At 33.6% G+C, this 27,519-nt stretch overlaps 1 protein-coding gene across 11 annotated transcripts in view; it reads left to right on the forward strand.

Annotated features, from left to right (window-relative positions):
* Positions 1-24,437, forward strand: part of PPIP5K2 (diphosphoinositol pentakisphosphate kinase 2) — a 75,430-nt gene extending 50,993 nt beyond the window's left edge. For 3 of the 11 annotated variants that reach the window (XM_029217444.1, XM_029217446.1, XM_029217445.1), the window contains exons 22-31: positions 666-773; positions 863-979; positions 4,123-4,290; positions 6,662-6,835; positions 8,135-8,207; positions 9,805-9,924; positions 10,825-10,887; positions 14,490-14,630; positions 17,759-17,884; positions 22,729-24,437. In XM_029217444.1, coding sequence (XP_029073277.1) covers positions 666-773; positions 863-979; positions 4,123-4,290; positions 6,662-6,835; positions 8,135-8,207; positions 9,805-9,924; positions 10,825-10,887; positions 14,490-14,630; positions 17,759-17,884; positions 22,729-22,841 — 1,203 coding nt within the window. In that variant the 3' untranslated portion in view covers positions 22,842-24,437. Of the gene's footprint in view, positions 1-665; positions 774-862; positions 980-4,122; positions 4,291-6,661; positions 6,836-8,134; positions 8,208-9,804; positions 9,925-10,824; positions 10,888-12,186; positions 12,423-14,489; positions 14,631-17,758; positions 17,885-22,728 lie in introns of those variants that run through there. The other 8 variants (XM_029217449.1, XM_029217451.1, XM_029217453.1 and 5 more) reach the window with 6 other exon arrangements.
* Positions 24,438-27,519: the final 3,082 nt, after the last annotated feature.

Here is a 27,519-nt window from a genome sequence, read left to right on the forward strand (position 1 = left end):
CTTTTCTCTTGTTTTTTATTTCTTTTTTATTCCTTAATAGGATAGCAAAGTGGCATCCCTTGCATACATATGAGGATTAGTGGAGCTTTAATAAAAGAAATAGAGAAAAAAATGACCCTTAATTAGCAAGGCAAGAGCTTATATATCCATTAGTAATGATGGAATTGTTTTAGGGGAGGAGAGATACATCTCTTATGTGGTCACCTTTTAACTTTCTTGCACTTATTTATAAGGTAGAAAGAACATAGAAGATGTAAGAATGGAGAGGAAGCCTATAATTGGAGCGTAATAGTGAGTGATGCATAAAATTGTAACAGATAAGTTTGGAGAGCCATGCCTTGAGGATTCTAAGAGGATTGGGAAGCCATTAAAAGGTTTTAAGCAGGGAAGTGAATGGCTTTGGTTTCTGTGTAGACAATAGATAGGTAGAAGTAGATATGAGGAAACCATTTAGGGAGCTATCACAGTGATCTAAAGAAAGGTGATGTAGTTTACACTTAGGGTGGTGGCAGTAGAAGAAAGCTTGTTGAGTATATATAAGCTTGTTGAGTATTAAGTATTCACCTCATTTGTGTGGTATCAATCAGGATTAAACAAATTACCATAATGAAAATAAAGTGGTTTTAAAGTAACATAATATGAGAAAATGCTTACCATTTATTCAGGAATCAAAGGATGAACAGTGGAAACGAGCTATGGATTATTTAAATGTTGTCAATGAACTCAACTACATGACTCAGATTGTTATCATGCTTTATGAGGATCCTAACAAGGTAACAGAGTGTTGATTTGCATGTGTTACCAGAGGTAAATAAATAACTTGAAGTTTCTCATTTTGAAAGTGTTCTGTAATATTTTTTAGGATCTTTCCTCTGAGGAACGCTTTCATGTTGAATTACATTTTAGTCCAGGAGCCAAAGGATGTGAAGAAGACAAAAATTTACCATCTGGCTATGGATATAGACCAGCTTCAAGGGAGGTAATGAAGATGAAATTTTCATTGCTTAGTTACTACAGTTCTAAATATAAATGAGGTTTCTTTAAGAATTTTCTATTATGTACTATAATTCTTATCTCAACTAAGTAGCAAGATGGTTTAAATTTCTTGAAGTATGATTTGGGTAGACAACATTTTTACGAATATTATATTTTATCTTTTCTCTAGATTTTTTGGATTTTTAATATCAGTAGTTAGAATGGATAACTATAATTTTTGTTTTTGTCCTCAAGTCCTACTTGAGGACTAGTCCATTCTTTACTATGCTAAGCACTTGTTACGAATTACTGCAGTTTAATTCTTAACCTTACAAAAGTTAAATATGTACTCAGCTTTAAACCTTTTTTACTAAACTATAATACATATTTGTAAACATACCTAAATCATAAGTGTGTAGTTTAATGATATATCACAAAATGAACACAATTGTAAAACAACTAGCCAGGTTATAGATAGAAGATCATTCTAGAAGAACCAGTTGTGCCCCCTCTTTCTCACAACCTCCCTGCCTTCTCCCCAAAGTTACCTACTATCATGACTTCTGGCACCATAGATTAATTTTGTCTATTTTTGGACTTTATGATCACAAATGAAATCACAAAATATGTGCTTTTTGGGGGTGGAGAGTGGGTTTGGTATCTTTCATTATGTGTTTGAGATTCATCGGTTCTTCATTTTTGTTGCCATGTAGGATTACATTAAATAAATATGGTGCAGTTTATTAATCCATTTCACTATGATGATCATTTGATTTGTTTCCAGTTCAAGGTTTGAAGATGGATGCTTTTATGAAGATTCTTGTTCAGGTCTTTTTCTGAACATATGTACACATTTCTTTTGGATATATATGTAGGTGTAAAATTGCTGGGTTATAGGGTATGTGTATGTTCAACTTTTTAAAATACAGTCAAATAACTTTCCAAAGATACTACCATATCTTTATCAGCACTTGGTATGATTAGTGTTTTTAGTATAACTATTTTGGGGACTATGTAGTGATATCTTGTTGTGGCTTAAATTTACATTACCCTCATGACCAATAAGGATTAGTACCTTTTCTTATATTCATTGGTTATTTGAATATGCTTTTTGTGAAGTGCTACTGGCTAGGACTAGTATGGTGTTGAGTAGAAGTGTTGATACTAAGCATCCTTAGTATCATCCTTGTTCATTCCCAAACTAAAGCAAAAGGTCATGTTTCAAAGTGAACTTTTTGGAATTTTGATTGAAATTACATAAACTCTGCAGATCAGTGTTGAGAGAAATAACACTTTTACAGAATTGAATCTTCTAGTCCAAGGACTTGATATACAGCTCTGAATTTAGTGAGCTATTCTTTATATGTTCTTGATAAAATTAAGACTTTTTTTAATGTCTTGTATTTTCTTTGTCAGAGTAATTCCTAAATTCTTTATGTTATCATAAATGGCTTATTTAAATTTCATTTTCTGTTTGCTATTTTCATATTGAATTTTAACTCATTTTTATAGAGAGATTTTATAACTAACAGCCTTACTACATGCTGTTTATTCATTCTAATAATTTATACATAGAGTCATTTGAATTTTCTATGTATATGATCATATCTGTGAATGATGACAAATGTCCAGCAAAATGTTGAATAGATTTAGTGATGGTGGGCACTCTTGTCTTCCAGTGATTTATTAATTGTGATGATTGTTTCAAGTTTTTAGATATCCCTTACCTGGTTGAAGAAGTTTATCTTTATTTTCTATACCCCTTAGTTTGATGAAGGTTTTTATGTACTTCTGCTTGGCTTCTTTTAGCTAACGTACATTCATAAGATTCATTGATGTAATTAGTTTTAGTTTGCCCATTCTTAGTGCTTTAAAATATGTGTTTTAGTGTAATTTACCCAATTTATCCATCCTGTTTATTTATTTTTAAATTTATTTATTTTTTTTATTTTTGGCTGCATTGGGTCTTCGTTGCTGTGCGTGGGTTTTCCCTAGTTGTGGCGAGCGGGGGTGACTCTTCGTTGCGGTGTGTGGGCTTCTCATTGCGGTGGCTTCTCTTGTTGTGGAGCACGGGCTCTAGACGTGTGGGCTTCAGTAGTTGTGGCACACGGGCTTAGTTGCTCTGCGGCATGTGGTATCTTCCCAGACCAGGGCTCGAACCCGTGTCCCCTGCATTGGCAGGCAGATTCTTTTTTTTCTTTTTTTTTTTTTTTTTTTTTTTTGCGGTACGCGGGCCTATCACTGTTGTGGCCTCTCCCGTTGCGGAGCACAGGCTCCAGACACGCAGGCTCAGCGGCCATGGCTCACGGGCCTAGCTGCTCTGCAGCATGTGAGAATCTTCCCGGACCGGGGCACAAACCCATGTCCCCTGCATCGGCAGGCGGACTCTCAACCACAGCGCCACCAGGGAAGCCCGGCAGGCAGATTCTTAACCACTGCGCCACCAGGGAAGCCCTACCCATTCTATTTAGATGGATATTTAGTGGAACTTTTTTAAACGTATCTGTTTTCTGTACTATACTGTGAGATTCTTATAATTTGGGACAGTATCTTATTCATCTGTGTCTTGGCACATGGTACATACTCACTAAATGTTCAGTGAGTCATCAAATGGTTGTTATTTAAGTATGCAGTCTTTACATTTGTTGGAAATATTTGGCATAGAGTTTGAATTTTCTAAAATTTATAACTTAGATACTGTTTCAGTTTGTGGTTGAGTTGATGGCATTACTGGTAACAAAACTGATCTCTTTTTTCTTACTGTTATTTATTTTATTTTATTTATTTATTTTTAAACATCTTCATTGGGGCATAACTGCCTTACTGTCATTTATTATTATTGCTTATTTATTTGGGCATTGGATGAAATTTAATTAAGTACTTTGTTTTATATGGCTCTTTATTGTCGTTTTATGATTTAATGTATCCAAAGAGTATGTATTTCTTGAAGTCAGGAACTCTATCATCTGTCTTACAATATCCAGAATAATACTAGGCTTTCATAAGAATTCAATTATTAATTTACTTGAATAAACAAACTTGTATATGTACTGCAAGTGACTACACCAGTTGGTGGTTGAATTTGTTCATCTGAAGAGATTGATTTGTTTTATCTGAATTTTATTATGTTATGTTCTTTCTGCACAGAATGAAGGCAGGAGATCTTTTAAAATTGATAGTGATGATGAGCCACATACTTCTAAAAAAGATGAGGTTGATCGAGCTGTGATATTGTTTAAACCTATGGTATCAGAGCCAATTCATATACACAGGAAGTCTCCACTTCCAAGATCTAGGAAGATGGCTGCAAATGAAGTAAGTATATATCAGAGCATGTTTTTTATGAAGTAAACTAACTATATTTTAATAAAACAGAAAAGAAAATACAGCTTTAATTATCAAGCTTGGGAACCTAACAGATTTTTAATTGTCAACTTTATTTTTCAAATAAATTTTTTAAAATATAGAGGCAGTTAGAAAATACAAAGATTAATTTTAGAATTTGGAGCTTTATAGTTTTCATAGCAAAGTTGAATAGAAGTAGTAAAATAAGGCCTTTTGAAGACTTGATCCATTATTTTCTTGTCACTTTAGGTTATTCTAATAAAGAACTTTTTTAAAAGTCTGATATAATGGATCAGGAATAATTTTTGGTTAAAAGTAGTGAGAAATTGCCAGAGATGCTTCAGCAACAACTGATTCCAATGACACTGTATATTAAGATGTGAGATTCTGAATTGTTAACCTGATTGCAAAAGTCAGTATAGGAATTTGAAATTTTGATGCTATGGTTGAAAAATTTACCTTTGTATTATATTAAGGTCTATAATTAAATAACTTAGGCTAATTCTTATGCTCACTAACAAAATAACATTTAAATAGCTACTAAAATAACACTTAAAAGGAAAGTTGAAAAAAAAGAAAGGAAAGTTGAGTAGTTGGAATAAAGTTTAAGTAAATCTTTAACATCTGTATACATTTTTATACTCTGAATACCTTCTTTTTGGGTTATTTATATTCTCTATAGGATGATTCCCCCAGCACTGATTTGAGATCAGTGCTTAAAAATGTTTTCTAAATGCTCAAGTAAAAGTATTAGATAGGAAGAACCATCAACTTTTAGGTTAGAAAAATATTTTTTGTTGATGATTAAATATACCAAATCTTAAGAGTTAGGTATAGCATCTAGCAGTTGGTGAGTAGGAACGTAAACACCAACAAATGAGAATTATGCTCATTTCTATAGCCCCAAATTATACAAACATATGTGCTTTTGATTCTCCAATTTCAAATGTATGTGTCCCAATTTGACAATGATGTATAGGAAAAACATCTCGATAAAATAGATTGTTGTAATTTTACAGTTGAAAATGTATACTAGTTAGGATTCCCGTGAATGGGATATTTTAAATTAATTGTGGGTTGGCCAAAAAGTTCGTTCGGGTTTTTCCTGCGCTCTTTTGGCCAACCCAATAAAAAAGAGGATGATTAACAATTGTAGAATTTGGGATTATTCTATTATAGCTTAATTTAAGAATGAGAAACCTGGGGTTATGTTCAGTTATCTTTAACTTCAGAAAATTGGGAAATGACATTTATTAATGTAACCTAAAATACCATTTGTGTGAGGGCAGTGATTTTGGTGTTGTTGAACAAAGCAATCTGCAATTCATCAGACTGTTCAGAATTTCACCATTAAACCTTTTTTCTGAACTCCAGAAGAAGTCTGTAACACTGATACAGTCAAACGTATTCTGAGTCTCATCTGTATTTGTGAAATCTTCAACAAAATCACTGCCCTTTGTTAACTCTTAAAACGCAGAACACATTTATAAACCTTTTTCTCGTAAATACTTAAATAGTTGCTTTCAAGAGATTATTTCTATGCCATGCTAAACTTTTACTTCCATAAGGTAAATTATTCAAGTAAAACCTTGAAGACTTTTTCCAGCGTCCATCATCTCCATGGATATCAGAAGTTTGTACTTCCAAAAGACATACAGAGAAAAAGACTATTCTCTTCATTTTGTGCAAGTAGATTTTACTCTGTCCTCACTGTCTGAAACCTGAACATGCAAACATGTAAAATGAGAATGTTTGCTGCATGTTTTGCCTACTGAACTCTATAAATAATCTTTGGAGGGGGTAAATAAATAGATAGCTTGAAAGTGTAAACAAGTGCAATTTGAATCCTCCATCTTATGATCTCTAATTTTTTTTGTCTGGTAGACAGATTTCCTTTCATACATATATACAATGAAGTCTCTTTAACCCTTTGCAGGATTCTTTAGTGCTTTGGGTTGAAAAGTTTGCCCAGTATAGCATAAAACCTCCTGAATATCATATTTTTAACATTGCTAAGATAAAAAATTGTTAAAATCTTTCAAGTTCTAAGAGGGAAGTGACAACTATTAAGCAGTATAAATATTTTGTATATTTAAGATAGTAATGTAATTCTCATAATCATTATTACTTACAGTTAGATTTATAACTCATTCCGATCAATTTCTCAAATATTAAAATATTTGGCTCCCAAGTTACTGTTTAATAGTTTTTAAAAAATTGATAAACAAATGCAAACAAACTGTATTTTTTTTTCTTTCTGATCATTTGGCTCTGTTGTATCTAACTTTGCATGCTCTGCTTTTTTTTTTTTTTTTTTTTTTTTCCCCTTTTTCACTTCCAGGAAGAGAGCCCCCTGAGTGTGTCTAGCCCAGAGGGTACTGGTACCTGGCTGCATTACACCAGTGGTGTGGGTACTGGGCGTCGAAGACGCAGATCAGGGGAACAAATCACTTCTTCCCCTGTCTCCCCCAAATCATTGGCTTTCACATCCAGTATTTTTGGCTCATGGCAACAGGTTTTTAAACTTTACTTCATTAAACATTTTTCCTCCCTGCATTCAGAGCAACAAACAGCTGTCTTTGAGGACATCTAATCCCTTATATTTTACATCAGAGTAAATACTTCTGTTTTTAAATTTTGAATTCACTTAAAAATGCTTGTAATGTCTCACAATATTTGAGGGAAAGAAACCACTTACATTGCATGTGTTCAGCATTTTTACTGGGGGGGTTTTAAATATCCAGGATTTTAAAATTAGTCAATAAATTTTATACTCCTGGAACTTTAGCTTGTTAATTAAAATTTTTTAAATGTAAAGAAATCATTTTTTGACCTTTTTCTTCTTTAAAACATTCAGAAATGAAATTACATAATTTGATGATAAGAAAATTTAATAACCTTTTCCCCCATAATTGAAAAATAGATTCCATTTGGAATTTGCTGAGAATGTGAACATTTTTTTAAATATCAAAATTTACGTGGCCCTGTGTTAATTAGCAGGATACATCTAATACTGATGGTTCTCTCCCTCGCTTTCTATTATCTGGAAGTATCTAATAATTACATACAGTATGGGTTTTTTTAGTTGTATAATATCTTAATGCTCTCTTTAAGATAAAAGGGGACAATGTATATGTGCCCATCAACAATATGCCCCAACAAAAGGGGTCAAAATAAAATTACTTCAGAAGGACTTTTTGTGATGACATTTGGAAACTTAAAATACTGTGGGATTTTTTAGTTTTTTGTTTTTTCACAATGGAAGGTCTGCTCATACACATGACTTTTCCAAGAATTTCAGCAATTTCCTTTTGGAAATATAATGCATTGATTATAGGAAAAGGGATTATGGTATCCATTAAGGCTGTGAATATTTAAAGGTTACTCTGATAAAGCCTGTGCATGGATCAGTAATTGTATGGTGATCTCAACAGTCTGTCTGTCCTTTCTTTTGTTTGTGATTGTTTTTTCCCCCTTCAAATACAGGAGCCGTTTAAGAGTGGGCATTTGGCTTCTTTTAAGAGAGAGTGAAATTATTAATTGTCTATTAATTGTTTCTTTTCATCTGTCTTGTTTCATACATGATATTTAATTCTGAATGCCTGCTTCGCACCACTTCATTGCAAGGACCTCATATGAAATGGACTCCCTTCAGAAGGGGATCTTGCATGATCTTTCATAATTTGTGTATTTCTACTAATATTTATCATACAGCTTATTAACCTTTGTCTGTCTGGAACAGGCTGCAAATGAAGTATGGACTTTTAAATTTATTTTACTGTTTTAGTTCATTTATTTTGCTTTCCTTGTGCAGGTTGTATCTGAAAATGCTAATTACTTGCGAACACCACGAACTCTTGTAGAACAGAAGCAGAACCCTACTGTAGGTATGTGGTCTAAAGGAAGTTGTATTCCAAACCTTAAACTCACTATTTTGCACACATGTAAAACTCTTCAGAGGTGAAAGCATGACCAAATGCTATGCTTTAGTTTTTATTTAACATACACTAATTCAGAAATGTTGTCATAAAGTTCAAAATATAAAGTTTTGATGAAATAAATACGAAATAGCATTAATTTTGTTTCATAACCCTTTTGAATGCCCATAATGTAAACTACTTAGTCTAATTGCCAGTGCTCATTTTTAATCTTGTATTCTATAAGTTAAAATCCCAACATGTTTTAATTTAGGAAGGAAACATCATTTTTCCCAGCTGATAAAGATGAAAATATGCTATCGCATACAAAAAGAATCTACTATTCTGATTAAAAAAATTTTTAAGTGGGGAGTGTTTCAAACCCTGTCTGGGTATATTAATTATCCTTTTGGTTTTGGTCATCTCTTAAGGAAAGCCAAAGCAAAACTAATGTACAGTGACAATGTTAATTCTTCATTGACCTATAGAACATAATTGTTTCTTTGCTAACACTCAAGCAAAGCAACATTGAAAAAGACCTTTCTAAACTTATTTTAGTTTTAAGGTCATTATAGATAAACTACATGAGATAATGACATATTATTTTCTGTAAATAGTTGTCTAAATCAGTTTAATAACAGCATAAATAAATTTCATTATGTTTCGACTATGTATGTACTATGATCTCTATACTAAGTTTATGAACTATCCATTGATGACTACATACTTGAAAAATCTCTCTTTAATTACATATATGTTAATTGATACCTTTTGATATTCCCACAGTGTCTTGCCAGATACACATACACACACACGTGTGTGTGTGTGTGTGTATATATATATGTGTGTGTGTGTATATATATATATATACATATTATATATATATATATAACTCCTTTCTTTATATATCATAATGTATCTGCTAAAAATTTACTTAATCCTTACCCAGTGGTAAAAGTTTTACTTGGGTATAAAGACTTTTACTACAAGTTAAGCATTAGATTGGGGTCTTATTAATTAAGATCTTAAATCATTTAAGTATTAGGAATTTAGAGTGATTTAGGCCTGAATGACCACTTAAAAGGAATTGTTTCACCTGGCCTTCTCACAAATTTCATAATAGATATTGATAACTCAAATTCAAGGGCATCAGGAAAGCTTCTTCATTTACAGATATACATTCAAAAATATTGATTTAGTATGATTTAATTTATGCTAGGAGAAGTTTTTTTATATGGCCTGCTCACGCAAATTGATTGACAGAATTCCTTATCATCCTAAATTAATTTTTATGATAGTGTTTTTTTTAATATGTATATGTCTAATTATTGTGTGGGCATATTATTTTCCTCAAAGAACATTTTCTCCAGTGTAAAATGCCTCCATTTGTACATATGATAAATGGTGGTGGTGATTGTATTAAGTTGACATTAAAAGTGAATTGTGAGCCTGTTCAGGGCACTGCCAAGTATGTGTGGTAAGAGCCATGTTATTGCATGCTGCATGAATTCCCAATGTGAATAGAAGAACACCCGTTGTTGTATGTATTTTCTCTAACTCCCATCAGGGTCTCACTGTGCGGGCCTGTTTAGCACCTCAGTGCTCGGGGGTTCTTCAAGCGCACCTAACCTACAGGATTATGCTCGTACTCATCGTAAAAAGCTGACCTCTTCTGGCTGCATAGATGGTATGTGCACACATGCACACACAGATTCATACCTACACCCATGCACACACCCATGAGCATACGATATTTCTCAAAGGCAAGCCTAAGGCCACTGACTGATGCAAATGGAATCCTAGCACCCTTTGCCTAAGTGACTATCAGTGCTCTGTTATTCACTACTTGGGTCCATGTTTCATCAAACAGTTAATTGTAGTTAGACTTACAGTACTTGTTCAGTGAGTATTTCACTGAAATATGAAATTTAGAACTATATCATGTGTATTCTTCTTTTAAATAGTTGATAAGCCATATTATAAAGAGTAAATCTTTCTTTGATCTGTTAAACGTTTGTTCATTATTAAACCTTATTTTATTTACTAGTATTGATCTAAATAAATAAAGTGAATGGAATGTTTATAAGTAGAAGAAAATATCATATTGGCAATATTTTTATTAGAATAAACATAAGATGAGAATATTTTAGGACCCCTAGTAGAAGGAAATCCTCTCATTACTGTTAATACACCTTAAATTATAGTATTCAGAACATCTCTTGAGGCTCACAGAAGCTTGCCCCTTTTGTTAATAGGAGTGTTTATTAGCCCTTTCTGAATTAGCTTTATTTGAAACTTTTTCTCATGTATCCACAAATTTATTTTACTCAGTAAAACATGGCTTTCCCAGAATTGCCAGCTCATCCTGCTTTTCTTTCTTTTGTATATTTCGTTAAACACTTTGCCTCTATCATCAAGCCATTTACTTCTTTTAACCAGTTTTTGGCTTATTTCCCTCTCTCACCATCCCTTCTGCATGTCACCTAATTCTAACCTCCTTATATATTTGTTTTTCCTCCTCTTTTTTTAAGTGTCCTTCTTTTGGTAGCTGTTACGAATTTCAGGTACCTGTTTTTCTCTTTCTCAGACGCCACACGTGGTTCTGCTGTTAAAAGGTTTTCTATCTCATTTGCTCGACACCCAACCAATGGTACGTTTTGCTTTTATTTTAAAAGATAATCCCCTGCTTCATCCTTTTTTATTTTTCTTCTGTTTCAAAATATGTGGGGTATACAGTATCATTCATTTCTCAGTCCTTAATTTCAATTGGCATACAATTCTAACTTATTATTCACCCAAAATATTGATACTGTCTAGCTCCCTGTTTCATCTGTAATTTAGACAATAATTTAGCACTACTCATCAAACTGTTAAATGACCACAATGATGATGAGTTTTAATACTTAATTAGCACCTAAAAATTCCTTCTGATTTCTCAAGTGATCAATCTACGTAATTTTAAAAATACAATTAGTATTATTTATTTTCTTTTTAATTCTTAATAATTTTAATGTGTTTTTCTTTCTAATTTATTTTCTTTTTTTTTGAATTTTTGAATTTTATTTTTTTATACAGCAGGTTCTTATTAGTTATCTATCTTATACATATTAGTGTATATAGGTCAATCCCAATCTTCCAATTCTCCCAACCATGATTACATGGTTGTTTCATTGAGCTATTTAACAAAAATACAGAACCACACTTGTCAAATAGCCAAATGAGATGTGTCTTTGAAAACTTCTTGGGAACCAGGGGATGCAGGTTTCACTGTGTAACATTATTTATCCCTGGCTGTCTAAAGCAAAACCCAACTTGGTCTGGAGCACTCTGAAAACTTCATTCAGCGTTCACTTTGTCCTCATGTGGCGATATGGTTTGCTGCTGTCGAGCAACCAATTTTGGGGGGGTATCATTGCTTTTTGTTAGGATTTGGAGGGCTCCTGATAGGAAGAAGACTAGGCTAAAAAATCTAGACAACCAGTTCAATTAAATTCAGTTTTTGAGGCTGAACAGGAAGGTTTTGTGGCCATTATTTATAAGCTGAATTTTGCACTATTACCGCTTTCTTACATAGAGCTTTTTTCATGTGGGACAAGAGGGAATATTTACTAATCATTTTTAAATAACTCAGAATCAAAGAATTTAAAAGAAAACGTACATGTTTTTGCTTTTATTCGGAATGAAGTTGTTTTTATCCATGCAATTTTTTTTTCTTTTTCTTTTTAATTGTAAGTAAGTCTTTCAAAAACTCAAGTCAGGTCTTTCAGAAACTATTATGAAGCTCAGGGATTGAACACAAGTTTATAGTCATTCTTCTCCTTCTGGATCCTTTAACAGCACACCTAAGTTAACAGTGCACTAATACTTCTTGAAGGTGGAGTAAGAAGATCTAATCCTCAACAAGTGAAAATTTAGCCTTAAAGCTAAATGTGCTTTCCCTCCATTGTAGCTGTTTAAATGCTACTTTTTGAAGAAAAAGATCCTTATTTGATACAGCTGCAGCTTCTAAAGAACCCACATGCATAAGAACTTCTTAGAAGAAAAACCAAAGTCACAAGAAAAACCGAAGTCACGAGGAAAACTGAAGTCACAAAATTCTAAAGAAGAGACATTGAAGATTTAAGACTGACTATAATTTTTATACAAAATGCTTATGTGTTTATAGCCAGTATTGCAAGTTTTATATAGGAGAAATCTTTGTTTACTGAAGCTTAAAAATAAAAAAGCTTTTGTTAAGTTTAACAGAAAATAGAGTAATTTTATATTCTTTTGGTTTAGACTTTTTAAAAAATGTGGATTTTCCACACATTGTGTGACTTGATGCATATAAAATGCATCCCTTTCAATTCTATAAATATTTCTTTTGGGTTTCAAATTTTCTTTTTTATGCTGTGTTGTCTTATCTGTCCTCTGAGTTGTCATTTGACTCTTTTTCTTTTCCTTAACTTTCATGTTTTTTCCATCTTAACACATATTATGGACTTACCCCTCCCCTTCATCTTTAGTTCAAAGAACATGGTGAAACAAGTATCTTCTGACAGTGCTTTACCTTATTTTCTGGGCCTCTGTGCAGAACACCTACACCTCTATAGGTGCTGGTCCGTTTCCTCTGTGGAATTTCTAGGCTCCAGTGGTATGTTTTTATAGCTTCTAAACGTGACAGCAGGGTGGCTTTTTAAACTGCTGCGCTAACCCTTTCACTGTGCATTAAAGAAAAAGTTTACTAAGGATAGATGGAAAAAGATGTAGTCCAAAGGGGCTTGATTATATTGTCATTTGCCTGTTATAAAATCTAACAGGCAAGTGCAAGAAAATAGTTGTTACAAAAGACTTATGAACATTCTGAGGAAAGGATAAAAAAGCCACAGTATTAAGTTTAGCATAATGCAAGGAAAGGGTTTGCGCTTATTTGCATGAATCTTGTACTTTTAAAGAAATGTAGTACTTGTGGAAGCCTAATTTCTTTAGTGCTTAACTTAGGTGCTTTAGCTGCTGCTATGGTATTATAGTTTTGTTTTGTTTTAAGTATATGTAATGTCCTGTCATGCTTTGGTTTGCACCTGAAAATCAAACATACCAATTTTGTTAATCAAAGGATTTGTTGTTTTCATTGAAAGATAGATTCTCTTTTAACCAGAGTTTCCTTATTGCAACTAAGAATTAGACAGTTCTTGGGTCAGTATTTTCTCCCAAAATTAAATAAATATCAGTCAGTGTTAAAATGAGCACATGCCTATTGAAGCAGAGAGTTTTCCAGTCTATTTGAGTTTAATTAATTTTTACTTTTAACTTAAGAATATTAGACTTTATGTAGAAACTAAACATTAAAAGTATTTCTTTTGGAGGAAAACTAGTTTAAATTTTTGAAAAAGTACATGCAGAAAGACTTGTTATTTTAGTTGTATATAAAAGCAATTTTAAAAGCCATTCAGTTGAATAAAGTAGGCAATATTTATAAAAAGTGAATAACCTATGTCCTATTTGTTTAAAAAAAACTGTATATTTAAGTGCTTTTGTTTCACTGATGGTATTAATACATATCTGCATGGTTTGTTTCATGAAATTTTTGTATTCCTGTGCCATTGTTGAATGCAAACATATTTGTATTTTGTATTGCTTTTTACTTGGCCTGACTTCACTCAGCTAGCAATTTCCAACAATAGAATTATTGTGTTAATTCAATAAAGGTAGGTGAAATATGTTTTGGAATTTTAATTTCAGCGTAAATGAATGGATGTTATTTTGGGGTCACACTAGAGAGTATTATTGGCCTTGTTATGACTAGAAAAGTATTTAAAGTCACTCTTCACAAGTAATCGCTTAATTGTTTTTCAACAAGAAGTTACCTTTAGCATTCTGGCATCAGGGACACATTATGGCATCAGCTTCTTCACCTATCAAATAGATCTGATTCTAAAAAGTAAAAACTAAAAAACCTGTATTTTTCTCTGTTTATTATTCCCCCAGGTTTTTTTCTTTAAGTGTTATTCTTAGATTTTACCAAAATAGAGAATGAAATTGTGTGCATGCTGTACTATGTGGTTACATTTAAAATGAAATCTTTGTCACATCCTGATCCAACCCCATACTGCATAGCATCTGGTGTCATGACTTCAGAGATCTCGTGTGTTTGCATGTGATAGATTGAAAAGACCTAAACTGTCTAGTTCTAAGCAATGGTCTTCTTCCTTTTTAATTAATGATTTTTAAGATATCCAACTCTTGTTTTTGTTTTTGTTTTTTTCCCCTCAGGCTTTGAATTGTATTCGATGGTGCCATCTATTTGTCCTCTAGAAACTCTTCACAATGCCCTGTCTTTAAAGCAGGTGGATGAATTTCTTGCTTCCATTGCTTCTCCATCAAGTGAAGTTCCACAGAAGACCCCTGAAATTTGTAGGAAAATTATTATTATTATTTGATTTTTAGGCAATAGAGATTATCTGAATATAAAAATAATTATAAAAACATAAATTCAATAGTGATACTAAATAGAATTTTAGGAGAGAAAGAGAAGAACATTATTTAGAATTCTTTGGTATAATATGCAATGTACCAGGCTGTTGTCTTGACTCTTCGCATTTTTTTTTACAGAAAGGGGGGAAAAAATCTAAGACCCAGCAATAAAATCAGCAACATGTAATATAGAGTCATGGTCTTATTTCCACATTCCTATTGTATGTCATTTTATAATAAGCTTTTTAAAAATGACAAAACATCAGTCTATATTAACCTACACATGCCACATGCCCATCCCTTCACCACTTTTGATAAGCAGTCATATAGACTCAGAAAGAGCCCTTAACTAAAGAGAGCAAATTAGGACAACAGTTTTTTAAATTGTGTTCTGCAGAAAATATTCTGAAGAGGTTAATTCCTCTGTGTAAAAAAAAAAAAAAAAGATGTTTGTGGCTAAGTAAGTTTTGGAAACTTTATTATATCCCACCTCCCTTTCAAGAGGTGTAGTTTCATCAGCATATAAACAGCTAAGGTTCTTCTTTCTATAAAGAAAACTATATACCCACATTTTCCAGAACTTCCTTGCTGAGAAAACACTTTTTTTGGTAATGCATTTAAACATCATGTAGAACTATTCTGAGGGACTTCAGTTTGGGAAATGTTCAGGGCTACCTTTTTAGATGTGAGAAGTCAGCTGGCTGTTGTCATTTTCAGCTCTGTAGGATCATTTGACACATTGGAATTTCCAGTTTAGGAAGCATTCATTCTGAAAGAGAATGCTCTGCTTAGAGTTAAAAGTCTTGCTAGTCCTAGTCATATCTTAGGAAAGGTACAAACTTTCTATGTATACCAACTCCTTTTTGTAAGGAGAATGTTGTAAATATGTTTTTCCCAAGAATGAAATTGGACGTCTTGGGATGAAAGCCACTTTTGTGTGTTGCTGTTACTCTCCTCCCTTTCCTGGGGAACCACAATATATTATTCTACAGAATTCTATTCAGTGTATTCTGTCCAAACAGCGCCCCCTGCATTTTTGCCTTTCTCTTTCACATCTGGTGGTAGAGGTCAGCTTTTAACCATTAAGGGTAATGGAGAGGTATCTTGGTGTGAATGTTCTAAAATATTTCACTTTAGGAATGGTTTGGCGAAGTAGGTTTCAGTTTTAAATGTACATATGAATGTGTCTGATTCTGGGAATTGATAATACTCCAAATGAAATAACCTGCAAGCTATAAAGTCAAAGTCAGGAAACTGAAGGATGTTCTTCCTTTTATATTCTCTGTTAGCTGATAGAATGGACAATGCTGCTCCTCAGAACGCAGTAGAGAACCTGAATAAATAAATTCTCATTTTCTCTTTTACCCTTCTTTATACTTGACATTTCAGTGCTTCCCTGGATCAGGGATTTATAATCTTAAAATAGAGATTAAAGAAAGACTGTAATTAGTAAATAAGAATTTAAGGTAGGCATTAATGCTGCTTTGAATTTAGAAGATCTTCAGTAAATGACTTAAAGGTAAAGTAGCAGTAATGACATCTGTTTTGGAAAGAGAATTTTGGTGGAATATTTACAAAAAGATAATCTTTGAATGTTTATGCTGTGGCATTGCTACCTTATGATGGCTTCATTTCTGTGGTTAGTGAATTCAGTTCCTCAGAGTGTATTATTGAGGTATATTAATGAAATGAAATATTAAATTCCTTTTCTAGTTCTCATTAACTCTTCTCTATATTATAGACACAAGTTGTACCCCAACCCCTCTAGTTCTCTTAAAATTTCATTCCATTACTTACTAAGGGAACTAGATGAGAAAGTAAATATAGTTAATGCAGTTCATAGAGTTGGATAAACCTTAGAGTTAATCTAATTCATTGGTCTTCAAACTATATTCCCAAGAGCTTTAGGAAGTTCCATGAGGAAGAGAAGGATGCTGAGTGATTAGGCCTGTGTCTTCTGTGGTTGCTTCAATCAGAGTCTCTGCTTTGATCTGTTTTATTTAAGATTTCATTTGAGAAAAGCTTACTGTTTTAAGAGAAAAACTTAGAGACACCATTGAGGAAATTAACCAGTTAGTGCTCAAGCAAGACTAAAACCCAGGTCTCCTAAAGTGTATGGTTTTTCCATTCTCTTTGATTAAAGAAAATAGGGTTCCAATTATGATGGAAGTATCTGAATCCTGTATTGTATAGTGTAACTGCAGAATAAATATTTAGTAGTCACAATATATTTATGTAATTTATACTTAATTCCCTGGATTGTCAAGGAAGTAACATCATAATATAGAACTATACTGAATTTGTGGCATTCATAACAAAGGAGAAGACATTGTTAATATCTGCCATTCACAGATTTTTTTCTCACCTAGGACAAAATTAATTTTGTGGTAGCTAGTAGATAGCTTACAATGAGGCACTGACAATATCAGGTTGGTGGAAAAGGTGTGAGAATACTAATTGGATAAGTTAGAGGTGGAAGTTATAATAGGATAAAAAATGCAAGCAGAAAAGAGCTAAGTAATGATGTGGTGCTTTATAGGATGTTTTAGGCACTTTTTAATCACTTGTGTATTATTTTATTAATGGCTACTTTGATCTTCTGCCAGTGAAATTTGTATTCATTCAGTGTGGGTATCAACCACCAAAGGCACATTTGCCCTAATTGGCCCACATATTGATTTTTCAGAGACACTGTGTTTATTGCTATCAGGTCCTCTTCCAAAATTGCAGTAGTAGGCAAATCGGTCTTTTGTTATCTCCTTAACTCCCTTTGTTTAGGAACCCAAAAGGTCATGCCAGTAGCTCCCCCACTCCAGCCTATCCTTTCCCAGAGGACTTCATACTTAAGAATTGTACCTACTTGTCCTTTTCACACCTCTCAATCTCCCCACCTTAATTAGAAAGAAAAAAAAATATTTAAATTTCTTTTGCTTGAAGATAAATCTCATCTGGGTGATATAGGAAGACAATCTGATTTAATTATTTGTAATCTAGTTAGTTTAGATTTGATAGAATTGTCAGAAAATTATTGAATTACCATGTTGGGTTTGTTTGTTTGTTTTTTCCAGCCTCTTCAGCTTCACGTTCCAGTCCAATAATAAGAAGAAAAGTATCTTTAAATACATATACACCTGCAAAGATCCTCCCAATGCCAGCAGCTACCATAAAGAGTACTAAAGCAAGCAGCAAACCAGGTTAGGAGTGTGTGTGAATTTGTGGATTCAATATAGCAATTAAAAAATATATATATATATATATACATATAGCAACTAGAGGGGCTTCCCTGGTGGTGCAGTGGTTGAGAGTCCGCCTGCCGATGCAGGGGACCCGGGTTTGTACCTCGGTCTGGGAAGATCCCACATGCTGCGGAGCGGCTGGGCCTGTGAGCAGTTGCCGCTGAGCCTGTGCGTCTGGAGCTTGTGCTCTGCAACACGAGAGGCCACAGCAGTGAGAGGCCCGCATATCACAAATATATATATATATATGTGTGTATATATATATATATATACACACATATATATATATATATAGCAATTAGAGGAGTAATAATAGCTTGCTTTGTAGATGTAAAGATCTGTTTTTAAGTAGGATCCTTAGACTCTAGGAACTCTGTTATTGTAGCCTATTTACATATTTGGGGTTTTTTTTCTCCATTAATTATCCCCCCTTTCCCTCACATATGTTAATAAAATATACTTCATACTCATACTTTTCCAAACTGATTTATGGACTGTCTTGTCTTCTTTTGCTTTTCTCTTGAGCCAAGGCATCACTTTAGTCATTTTGTTTGAAAGATTTTTTTTTTTCTCTTTCCCTAGAGTATTTTAATCTCTCCATTCTCAGTCTGGTGCTGTAACTACCAAATTCAACTATGTTTTATCAGCTTTTTTCTGTTTTTACTTGGCATATTTGATTGTGTTGTTGCCCATTACAGATGAAGAAAGTTGCAGAGAGGTTATGACTTGTCCCTGTTCATGTAGGTAGTAGTCAGTAGACCTAAGACCTGAATACTCTTTGAATCATGGTGCATTGTTCTCTATGTTTTAGATGCATAATAAATGTACCAAGTGCACTAAAAAAGAATTATTCCATAGTTTATTGATGTAGCGTTCTGTAAGTATCCATTAGGTCAAGATTGTTGATAATGTTACTCAGATCTTCTGCGTATTTACCATTTTGGGGGATGGCAACACGTACAAGGGAGAGGAGGTTCTGATTGTTCTAGCAGTTGCTTAGAGAGCAGTTTCTACTCACAATTGTGGAATTGTCTGCTTCCCTCTTTAATTTGGTCAGTTTTTACTTTGTGAATTTTGAAACCCTGTTATTAGGTGCATACACATTTGATTGTTATGACCTGCTAATGTATTGCCCCAATATCATCATGAAATTTCCCTCTTTGATTTCTAGTAATGCTTTGTCTTAAAGTTTATTTTATCTAATGTGAATTTAGCTACTTCAGCTTTCTTATGACTACTGTATGCATGGTATATATATATATATATATATATATATTTAATTTATTTTATTGAAGTATAGTTGATTTACAATGTTGTGTTAATATCTGATGTACAGCAAAGTGTTTCAGTTTTATATATATATATACTTTTTCATATTCTTTTCCATTCTGGTTTATTACAGGATATTGAGTATACTTCCCTGTGCTTTAATTTAAAGTAGGACCTTGTTGTTTATCCATTCTATATATAATAGTTTACATCTGCTAATCCCAAACCCCCAATCCATCCCTCCCCCACCCACCCTCCCCCTTGGCAATCGCAGGTCTGTTCTCTATATCTGTGAGTCTGTTTCTGTTTCGTAGATAAGTTCATTTATGTCATATTTTAGATTCCACATATAAGTGATATCATATGGTATTTGTCTTTCTGACTTACTTCACTTAGTGTGATAAGTGAAGTCCATCTAGGTCCATGAAGTCCATCTAGGTCCATCCATGTTGCTGCAAATGGCATTATTTCATTCTTTTTGTGGCTGAGTAGTATTCCATTGTATATATATACCATATCTTCTTTATCCATTCATCTGTCGATGGACATTTAGGTTGTTTCCATGTCTTGGCTATTGTAAATAGTGCTGCTGTGAACATAGGTGTGCGTGTATCTTTTTGAATTATAGTTTTTTCTGGATATATGCCCAGGAATGGGATTGCTGGATCATATGCTAACTCTATTTTTAGTTTTTTGAGGAACCTCCAAACTGTTTTCCATAGTGGCTGAGCCAGTTTACATTCCCAACATCAGTATGGGAGGGTTCCCTTTTCTCCACACCCTCGCTAGCACTTGTAATTTGTAGACTTTTTAATGATGGCCATTCTGACCAGTGTGAGGTGGTACTTCATTGTAGTTTTGATTTGCATTTCTCTAATAATGAGCAATGATGAGCATCTTTTCATTTGCCTATTGATCATCTGTATGTCTTCTTTGAAGAAATGACTATTTAGGTCTTCATGCATGTGTATATTTTTTTTAACCAAACTGTCTTCATATTTAAGGGGATCTTTTTTAGACAATATATATTTGGCTTTTTTAAAAGGCCATTCTAACAATATGTGCCTTATAGTTAGTGTTTATAGTCCATTAACATTTAATGTAATTATTGATATGGTTGAGTTAGGTCTACTCTTTTATTATATTTTCTGTTTATTCCTTCTGATTATTATTCCTTTATTCTTCCCTTCTTGTTTTTTTAATTAATTCAGTATTTTTTAGAATTTCATTTTAACTTATCTGTTGGCTTTTTAGCTATACCTTTTTGCATTATTCTTTTATTGGTAGCAGTAAATACATATTTCTGGCTTTTCATGGTCTATTTCGAGTCAATTTTGTGCCACTTAACATAAAATGTAGAAACCTTCCAACTGTATAGGTGTGTTTACCTTCCCTTCTTTCCATCTTTTACACATAGTGTCCCATATGTGTTACTTCCACATGTATTATAAAGGCTACAGTACAATGTTATGATATTTGCTTTAAAGAGTCATATGTATTTTAAAGAAATTAAAAAGAGAAAGAAGTCGTTAATTATCCACATATTTGCTATTTTTAATGTTCTTTATTTCTTCTTTTAAGTGTTTGTTTCCATCTGGTTTCATTTCCCTTCAACTTGAATTTATTTACCATTTCTTATACTTCAGATCTGTTACTATATCTGAAAAAAAAATCTTTATTTTGGGCTTCCCTGGTGGCGCAGTGGTTGAGAGTCCACCTGCCGATGCATGGGACACGGGTTCGTGCCCTGGTCCGGGAAGATCCCACATACCGTGGAGTGGCTGGGCCTGTGAGCCATGGCCACTGAGCCTGCGCGTCCGGAGCCTGTGCTCCACTATGCGAGAGGCCACAACAGTGAGAGGCCCGCATACCGCAAAAAAAAAAAAAAAAAAAAATCTTTATTTTACCTTCATTCTTGAAAGGTAGTTTTGCTGGACAGAGAATTTGGGAAGAAAGTTTTTTCTTTCAGCATTTTAAGGATGTTGTTCCACTATCTTGTCATTCCTCTTGTTTCTGATGAGAAGTCTTTGTTAATTTGAATTGGTTGTTCCTATGTATGCAATGGGTTAATGGATTATTTTTCTCTGCCTGCTTTCAGTGTTTTCCCTTTATCTTTGGTTCTCAGAAGTCTGACTGCGGCATGCTTAGGACTTTTTTTTTTGGTAATAAAATCCTGGTTGATAGTCACTTTTACCTGTCATCTCTATTCTGCTGTTAAACCCATCCAGTGAAATTTTATTTCATATATTTATTCTTTAGTTTTAGACATTTGTTTTGATTCTTCTTTGTAGTTTTTTTTCCTTCAGAGATTTCCTATATTTTTATTCATTATAAGCATATTTTCCTTTGTTCTTGAGCATAGTTAAAATAGTTGCTTTAAAATTCTTGTCTATTAATCTGGCTGATCTCATAAATTTTCTCATTCCCAAGAAGGAAGGTTTATTTCCTGTTTTTCATATACTAAGTAATTTTGGATTGTATCCTAGACAAACACTGGACTCTGTTGTTTCTCTTATGTTCCTCCAAAGAGTATTGGATTGTTTTTAAAGCAAAGAGTTAACCTTGGCTGAACTCAGATTGCAAACCTATGTCTTCTGAAGTGACTGACAGCTCAAATTTCACTTCACTTCTTTTAGCCTGAGCCGGACTTCTTAGGAGCTTACTCTGCTCAAGTCACACACTTGATCAGGGTTTACACAAAGATTTGGGATTCCCCACTGGACTTCCAAGCAGCTATTTTTGCCCCAATACTTTTCTTCTGGTTCTTCATGCTAGTAGGACTGAGTTTTATGTTGTAGTTTTAGCCATTCCACATGGGGCAGACTGGATCCTGTCCTTAAGCCTAAAGCTTTTTTAAAAAGGGCACGGGGGACTAACTCCATGTTGTTCCCTTCTTCCAAATATTGATTCTTTTCTAGTATATGCCTGCTTTTGTTCATTCTTCAGTGTCTTCAGGTAGTTGTTTTTTTCATATTTTATCCTGCACTTATACTTGTTACCTGCAGGAGGAGGATTGGTCTGGCAGGAACTTACCCATCCATACAAAAGTGTAACCTGGCTTAGAATAACTTTTTGATAACTCATTGGGGCTTGATGTTGGTTTGGATATGAAAGGATGATTCCCAAGTCAAGAATGTTTCTAGTTCTTTAATCGTTCAGCTTTTTAGATAGTGGTAAGATAGGAGATACTGAAGAAAATAGATGTTTATAGGGAAAATGATGAGTTCCATTTTAAACATGGTAAGTTTATATTTCCTATCAAATATCTATATAGAGGTTTGTAGTAGGATGTACAGGTTATACAGATCTTGAGGTAAGGGAAAAATACTTACTGGACCAGAAGTATAAATTTGAAGGTCGTTAGGACATTAGATGTTAATTAAAAATGATGGAATAAATGAGTTTCCCAGGAAGAATGCAGGGAAAAAGAGAAGTTTGTTTTATGTTATTTGAACTTCTGTTGATTATTTTGTATTATCTGAACTTGGATTGCTTGTGAAAATCTAAACAGTAGTTTTTCTTTTTATGTATAGCTCCCAGCGGACCTTCTAGTATGGTTGTTCCCAATACCTCATCTCGGAAAAAGGGTGTGAGTAGCAAAACAGAAATGCATGAGCACAAAAAAAACACTGCAAAAAAAAAATGAAATCTTCTTAGCAGAAGCTGGAACTCATTATACTTATAAAAAATCACGTGTTCAGTAGAAAGAGACACATAATAAACCTTGACTGAAAAGTATCAAAGCAAGTAATTTGTGTCTCCTTATACATCTCTGTATTAATTTAAAGATATATGACATCTAGAGAATTCTTTGTATATATTCAGTTAAGTCCTTTGTCATGATCTGGAAATGTTTAAAACAATGTTTATTAGCATTTTATGAGTAGCAAAACTTATGGTGATAAAGATCTGTTGTTCTGAATGTGATGTTTACTGTGTGCCTGTGGTAAAGAAGAGGAATGGGAAAACCCAGACAGCCTGTGCCAATGTCACACAGTAATGCTGTTTGCTGAAGAACCTGTGAGGTGGCCTCTGTACACATTTTCACTTTCACAGGATCACATCTGGGCTGCAAAAACCTATAGCTTGAAATTTGATGACCATACTGGGGACTTTTAAAAAGCATATTTCCAAAGAGATTTCATTGACCATATAGATTAGAAACCTTTTTTTCCCCAATTGTTATGATTACATATATGCTGCAATATTTAATAACTGGAGTATTGGCATATGGGTTATTTTTTCAATCTATGCTTTGAATTTTTATTGTGTATTATTTAAAATATTACATAGGCAGCTGGGATAACTATACCTTTATGCACATACATTTGTAGAAAATATTTTCTTTATATATTTCCTTACCATAAGGTGCTTTTGTTCATCAGGACAATTTTTCTTTGTATATTGGCAAGAAAGACATCTTTAGAGTTTCTTTTTAAGATATAGTTGACAAGTTTATAAATGTTAGTTATCTTCAGAGTTCTTTTTAGATCTAAAAAACTGAGTTCAAGAATGGAGGTAATCAATGTAAGAAGAGTATCTGAATTCCATTGTTAGTAGATATTATGTATAGCACCTATTTTTACCATTTCCATTCTTATCTCTAGAATATCAGTTGATCTCACAAAGATAACTTAAAGATTGAGCATTTGAAATACATGCTCATTTCAAATGATTAGATTTTGAAGGGAAATTGAGATTATTGCATTGTGATTTCATCTATAATGTGAAAAAATATTTATTATCCTTGGTGCTCACTTTCCCCTGATGCACAAATAATTATTATATAAACCACTTGAAATGACTTAAACTGTAAACCAAACAGTACATCCTGATAAGAATTGCATCCATTGCCAGTTAGGTAACTTAAATTGCTAAAGCTTTAGTTTGAGGCTTATGTTTAGAAAAATTATTGAATTCTCGTATGAATGCAGCTATTAAAATCCTTCAGTAGAGACTCTCCTAACCTTAAATCATCATATATGAATTGACTTTAGAAAATAAGCATAATACGTGTTCATTTTAAAAGGTACCAGATGCAAAAGTCACAAATATATACAATTCTGTAAGTTCATATATTTCACATGAATGTAAATGTATTACATGGAGACATGTCTTGTAAACAGTTGAATGTACCTAAGCTTTCTGTATGTGAAAATGTGGTTAATGTGCTCATTGTCAGAGTAAAGAAACTACTTTTATTTTTTAAGTGGAACTGAATTAAAATATTTTATTTCTAGAATCAGAGGATGGCTTAAATGGCAAGTTATTTTTTATTCTTTTCTTTGACCCTTTACTTTTAACTTTCAAAGTAGAATGGGGAAAAGTATTTTAATATTAAACAATGCTCATCTTAGATATTAGATAAAATTTCTTAGTATTGGCCATAGCTATCACAATAGAAACTAACTAGAAAGTTCAGTGCAAGTCACATTTTTCCATTGATATACAAGAACTATGATTTCACTGTAGTCGCCAAACTTGGTAATAACTGCTGTGTAGACAGGACAGTTTTATTTGCAAGAACCTTAGATTCATTTTCCAAAACAAACAAAAAGAAATTATAGTTATCACCATTCAATGGAAGTTTGACTGAAGCATCTGTTTCTCACTTGATTCTATCCCTGTAAAGTGTGTTTTTTGTTTGTTTTAAATACTAGAAGATATTTCTTCTCATAGCTAATCCTCCATCCAGCAAAGAGATGAGAAAGCCCAGCTTGAGGTACTGTTCAGTTATCCTGGCCTGTTAGTCTTCATAGTGCATTATTCAATCTTTTCCCCTTAAAAACCCTGCATATGAACTCAAACCTATTTTTTGCCCTTGAAGTCCAGTGCCAGCAGGTTCTGCTGCTCTGCTTCTAATGAGTTCTTGTAGTCCATTCTTAACTATTAGAAAATGTTTTGGGGGTGTTGTACAGTCTTGGGTTATGGAGAAAAGTATGCTGAACACTTTATATCATGTTTCCTTTGAGTAGGAAATAGAGGCAGAAGGTAGACAGTAAATGAACAGAGAACATGTGGCAGTAGGCTTAATATATACATACCTAGAGCAAGAGGGTGATAGATGGCAATTATGAGAGAAAAGTTAAATGATAGTTCTTCAATAACTCTCTTGTTAAAACTCTTTAGACAAAGGAAGAGTTTTTTGATCAAGGTCACCTAGATTTTTCTCCAGGTTCTGCTGACTCTGATCTACCCTGCACGTCCACTATTATTTATTTCCATGCCAGTTTGAACTAAGATTTTACTTTTTTGTTTTGTGTTCATACTTTGGTAAAAAGTTCTCAATCTTTACTTGTGTGCTTATCAAAGTTTGCCTTACATAAAGCATTCATTAGTTTTCTGTCAGTTTACCCTTGCCTTATTTTCTGGACAGTATAGGCAGCCATACTATTCTTGGTCAGGTTGGGATCACTTCTGTGATGGCCCAGCAGTTCCCTCTCTAGCCTCTCTCTAATTCTCTTTCTCTGTACCTGCTGCTACCACAAATAGCAGCATTCTTGCCCATGGGAACAATTTTTACACTCCTTCTGAAGGATTCCCTTGTGATAAGGAGTCCAAGTAGAAACAGCTGTCCCTTTGTATGGAATCCTGGGTACCAAACTATTGGCATGTAAAGTTTTCTTTAAATGGGTCAATTTTTGTGGAAGATCTAGTCTCTATTTTCAGAGAATGGAGTACTATACAAAATCTCTTTATTGTTTTATACTTTATATATATTATATCCTGATTAAAGATATTATTTAGATTTTCTATAGCCTTTTCCTTTGATCCACATGCTTAGTCATGACTTGAGAGAGAGGTAAGTTAAACTCTCCACTTACAGATTACTGTTAAGTTCTCCTCTTATCTGTGGTTTTTACTTTACTTTTTTCTGTACAGTACGTGGCTGTTTTCTGTTGCAAATGAATTCACAACTGTTAAATTTCCATTGTGGGTTTTACCTTTGCCATTATAACAATATTTTTTTTCCTCATTGGATGCTTTTGAAATGTCAGATATTAAGATTATGACCTGTTTTATTGTGGCTTGCATTTGCCTGATATACCCTTATTCATCCTTTTATTTTTTTATAGTGTCGATTTATTTAGGTATTTTATTTTAACTTACTATATAGTGGGTTTTGCTTTGTGATTCTATTTTAGTATCTTATTTCATTTATTAGTATAGTCTAATTGTATTTATTTATATGTAATATATCTTTGCTTTTAGTTATGTTTTGTTTTTATTGCTTATTTAGTTTATCTTTTTGTAAAAGAATACTTTTCATTGCAAGTAGGAAAAACTCCAATTGAAATTAACTTAAAATCATAAGGAAATTCACTGTTAAACATTTCTGAAGGTCCAAAGATGGTGAGCTTCAGCCACAGTTCTATCAGTCATGTCATCAAGGGCCTAGGTTCTCTCCCTGTTTCCTCTAGCATAGAATAAACTTTTTCCCAAAGTTGTTTTCCGTCATGTTCACAAGATGGTTGCCAGTGGCTTCATGTTGCCTTGTTCATGTCCAGCACAACAGAAATTGAGGAAAATTCTCCTTCAACCATGGAATAGTAAGTCATCTTCTTCAGTGTGATTGGGCTAACTTATTTGGTTATTTGTCCACTTTCTGGATGAATAACATTCACCAGGAGAATTCTATGAACTTATTGGCCCTAGAGCTGGTGATGGGGTCAGATTTCCCCAAAAGCCTCAGCAGTGTTGGTATTTTGGACCAGTTAATTCATTGTGGGAGGCTGTTATGTGTGTTGTAGGATGTTTAGCAGTATCCCTGCACCAAGCTGGAAGGGTTTTAAGACAGTGAGCCAAAATGAAAGTAACAATCAAGTCTTTATTTACTTACTGTGATAAGTGAGAGGCCAAAAAGGAAAGTAGGAAAACAGTGCCCACTCCTCACTGTTCCAAACCCCCACTCCCCGTAGAATGGCACTGAGCAAGGGTCAATCAAATGACAGGTAGTACAGGTGGAGGAAATTGTCTTACTGCTGAGGAGCCTGGAATAAAAGGTTCCTGCCATTTTGTGAACCAAGGGGACTAGAGGAAAGGCTATGAGTGAAAAAACTGAGTCATAGTGGAGAAAAGTGTCTTGGTCAAGGCCCGCCCCATAAGGAGGTCTCAGTGGGGAGATCTAAAATGTGTCTCAGCCAAGGTCTCCTGATAAGGAGGCCTGTGAATGGAGGTGCCTGGGCTAGGAATGCAGATATGCATACGAGCATGCAGGCCCAGAGGTTATTGATTATAACTCTCTTGGAAGACTATATGTGGGAAGGGCAGCTTTTCCCCATGAATCCTGTCAGGCAAAGCCTTTGTAATTGCCTGTGATAAGG

This window comes from Monodon monoceros, unplaced genomic scaffold (genome assembly GCF_005190385.1).
Source record: "Monodon monoceros isolate NGI ecotype Baffin Bay Population unplaced genomic scaffold, NGI_Narwhal_1 Super_Scaffold_12, whole genome shotgun sequence".
In the NCBI taxonomy this organism is placed as follows: domain Eukaryota; kingdom Metazoa; phylum Chordata; class Mammalia; order Artiodactyla; family Monodontidae; genus Monodon; species Monodon monoceros.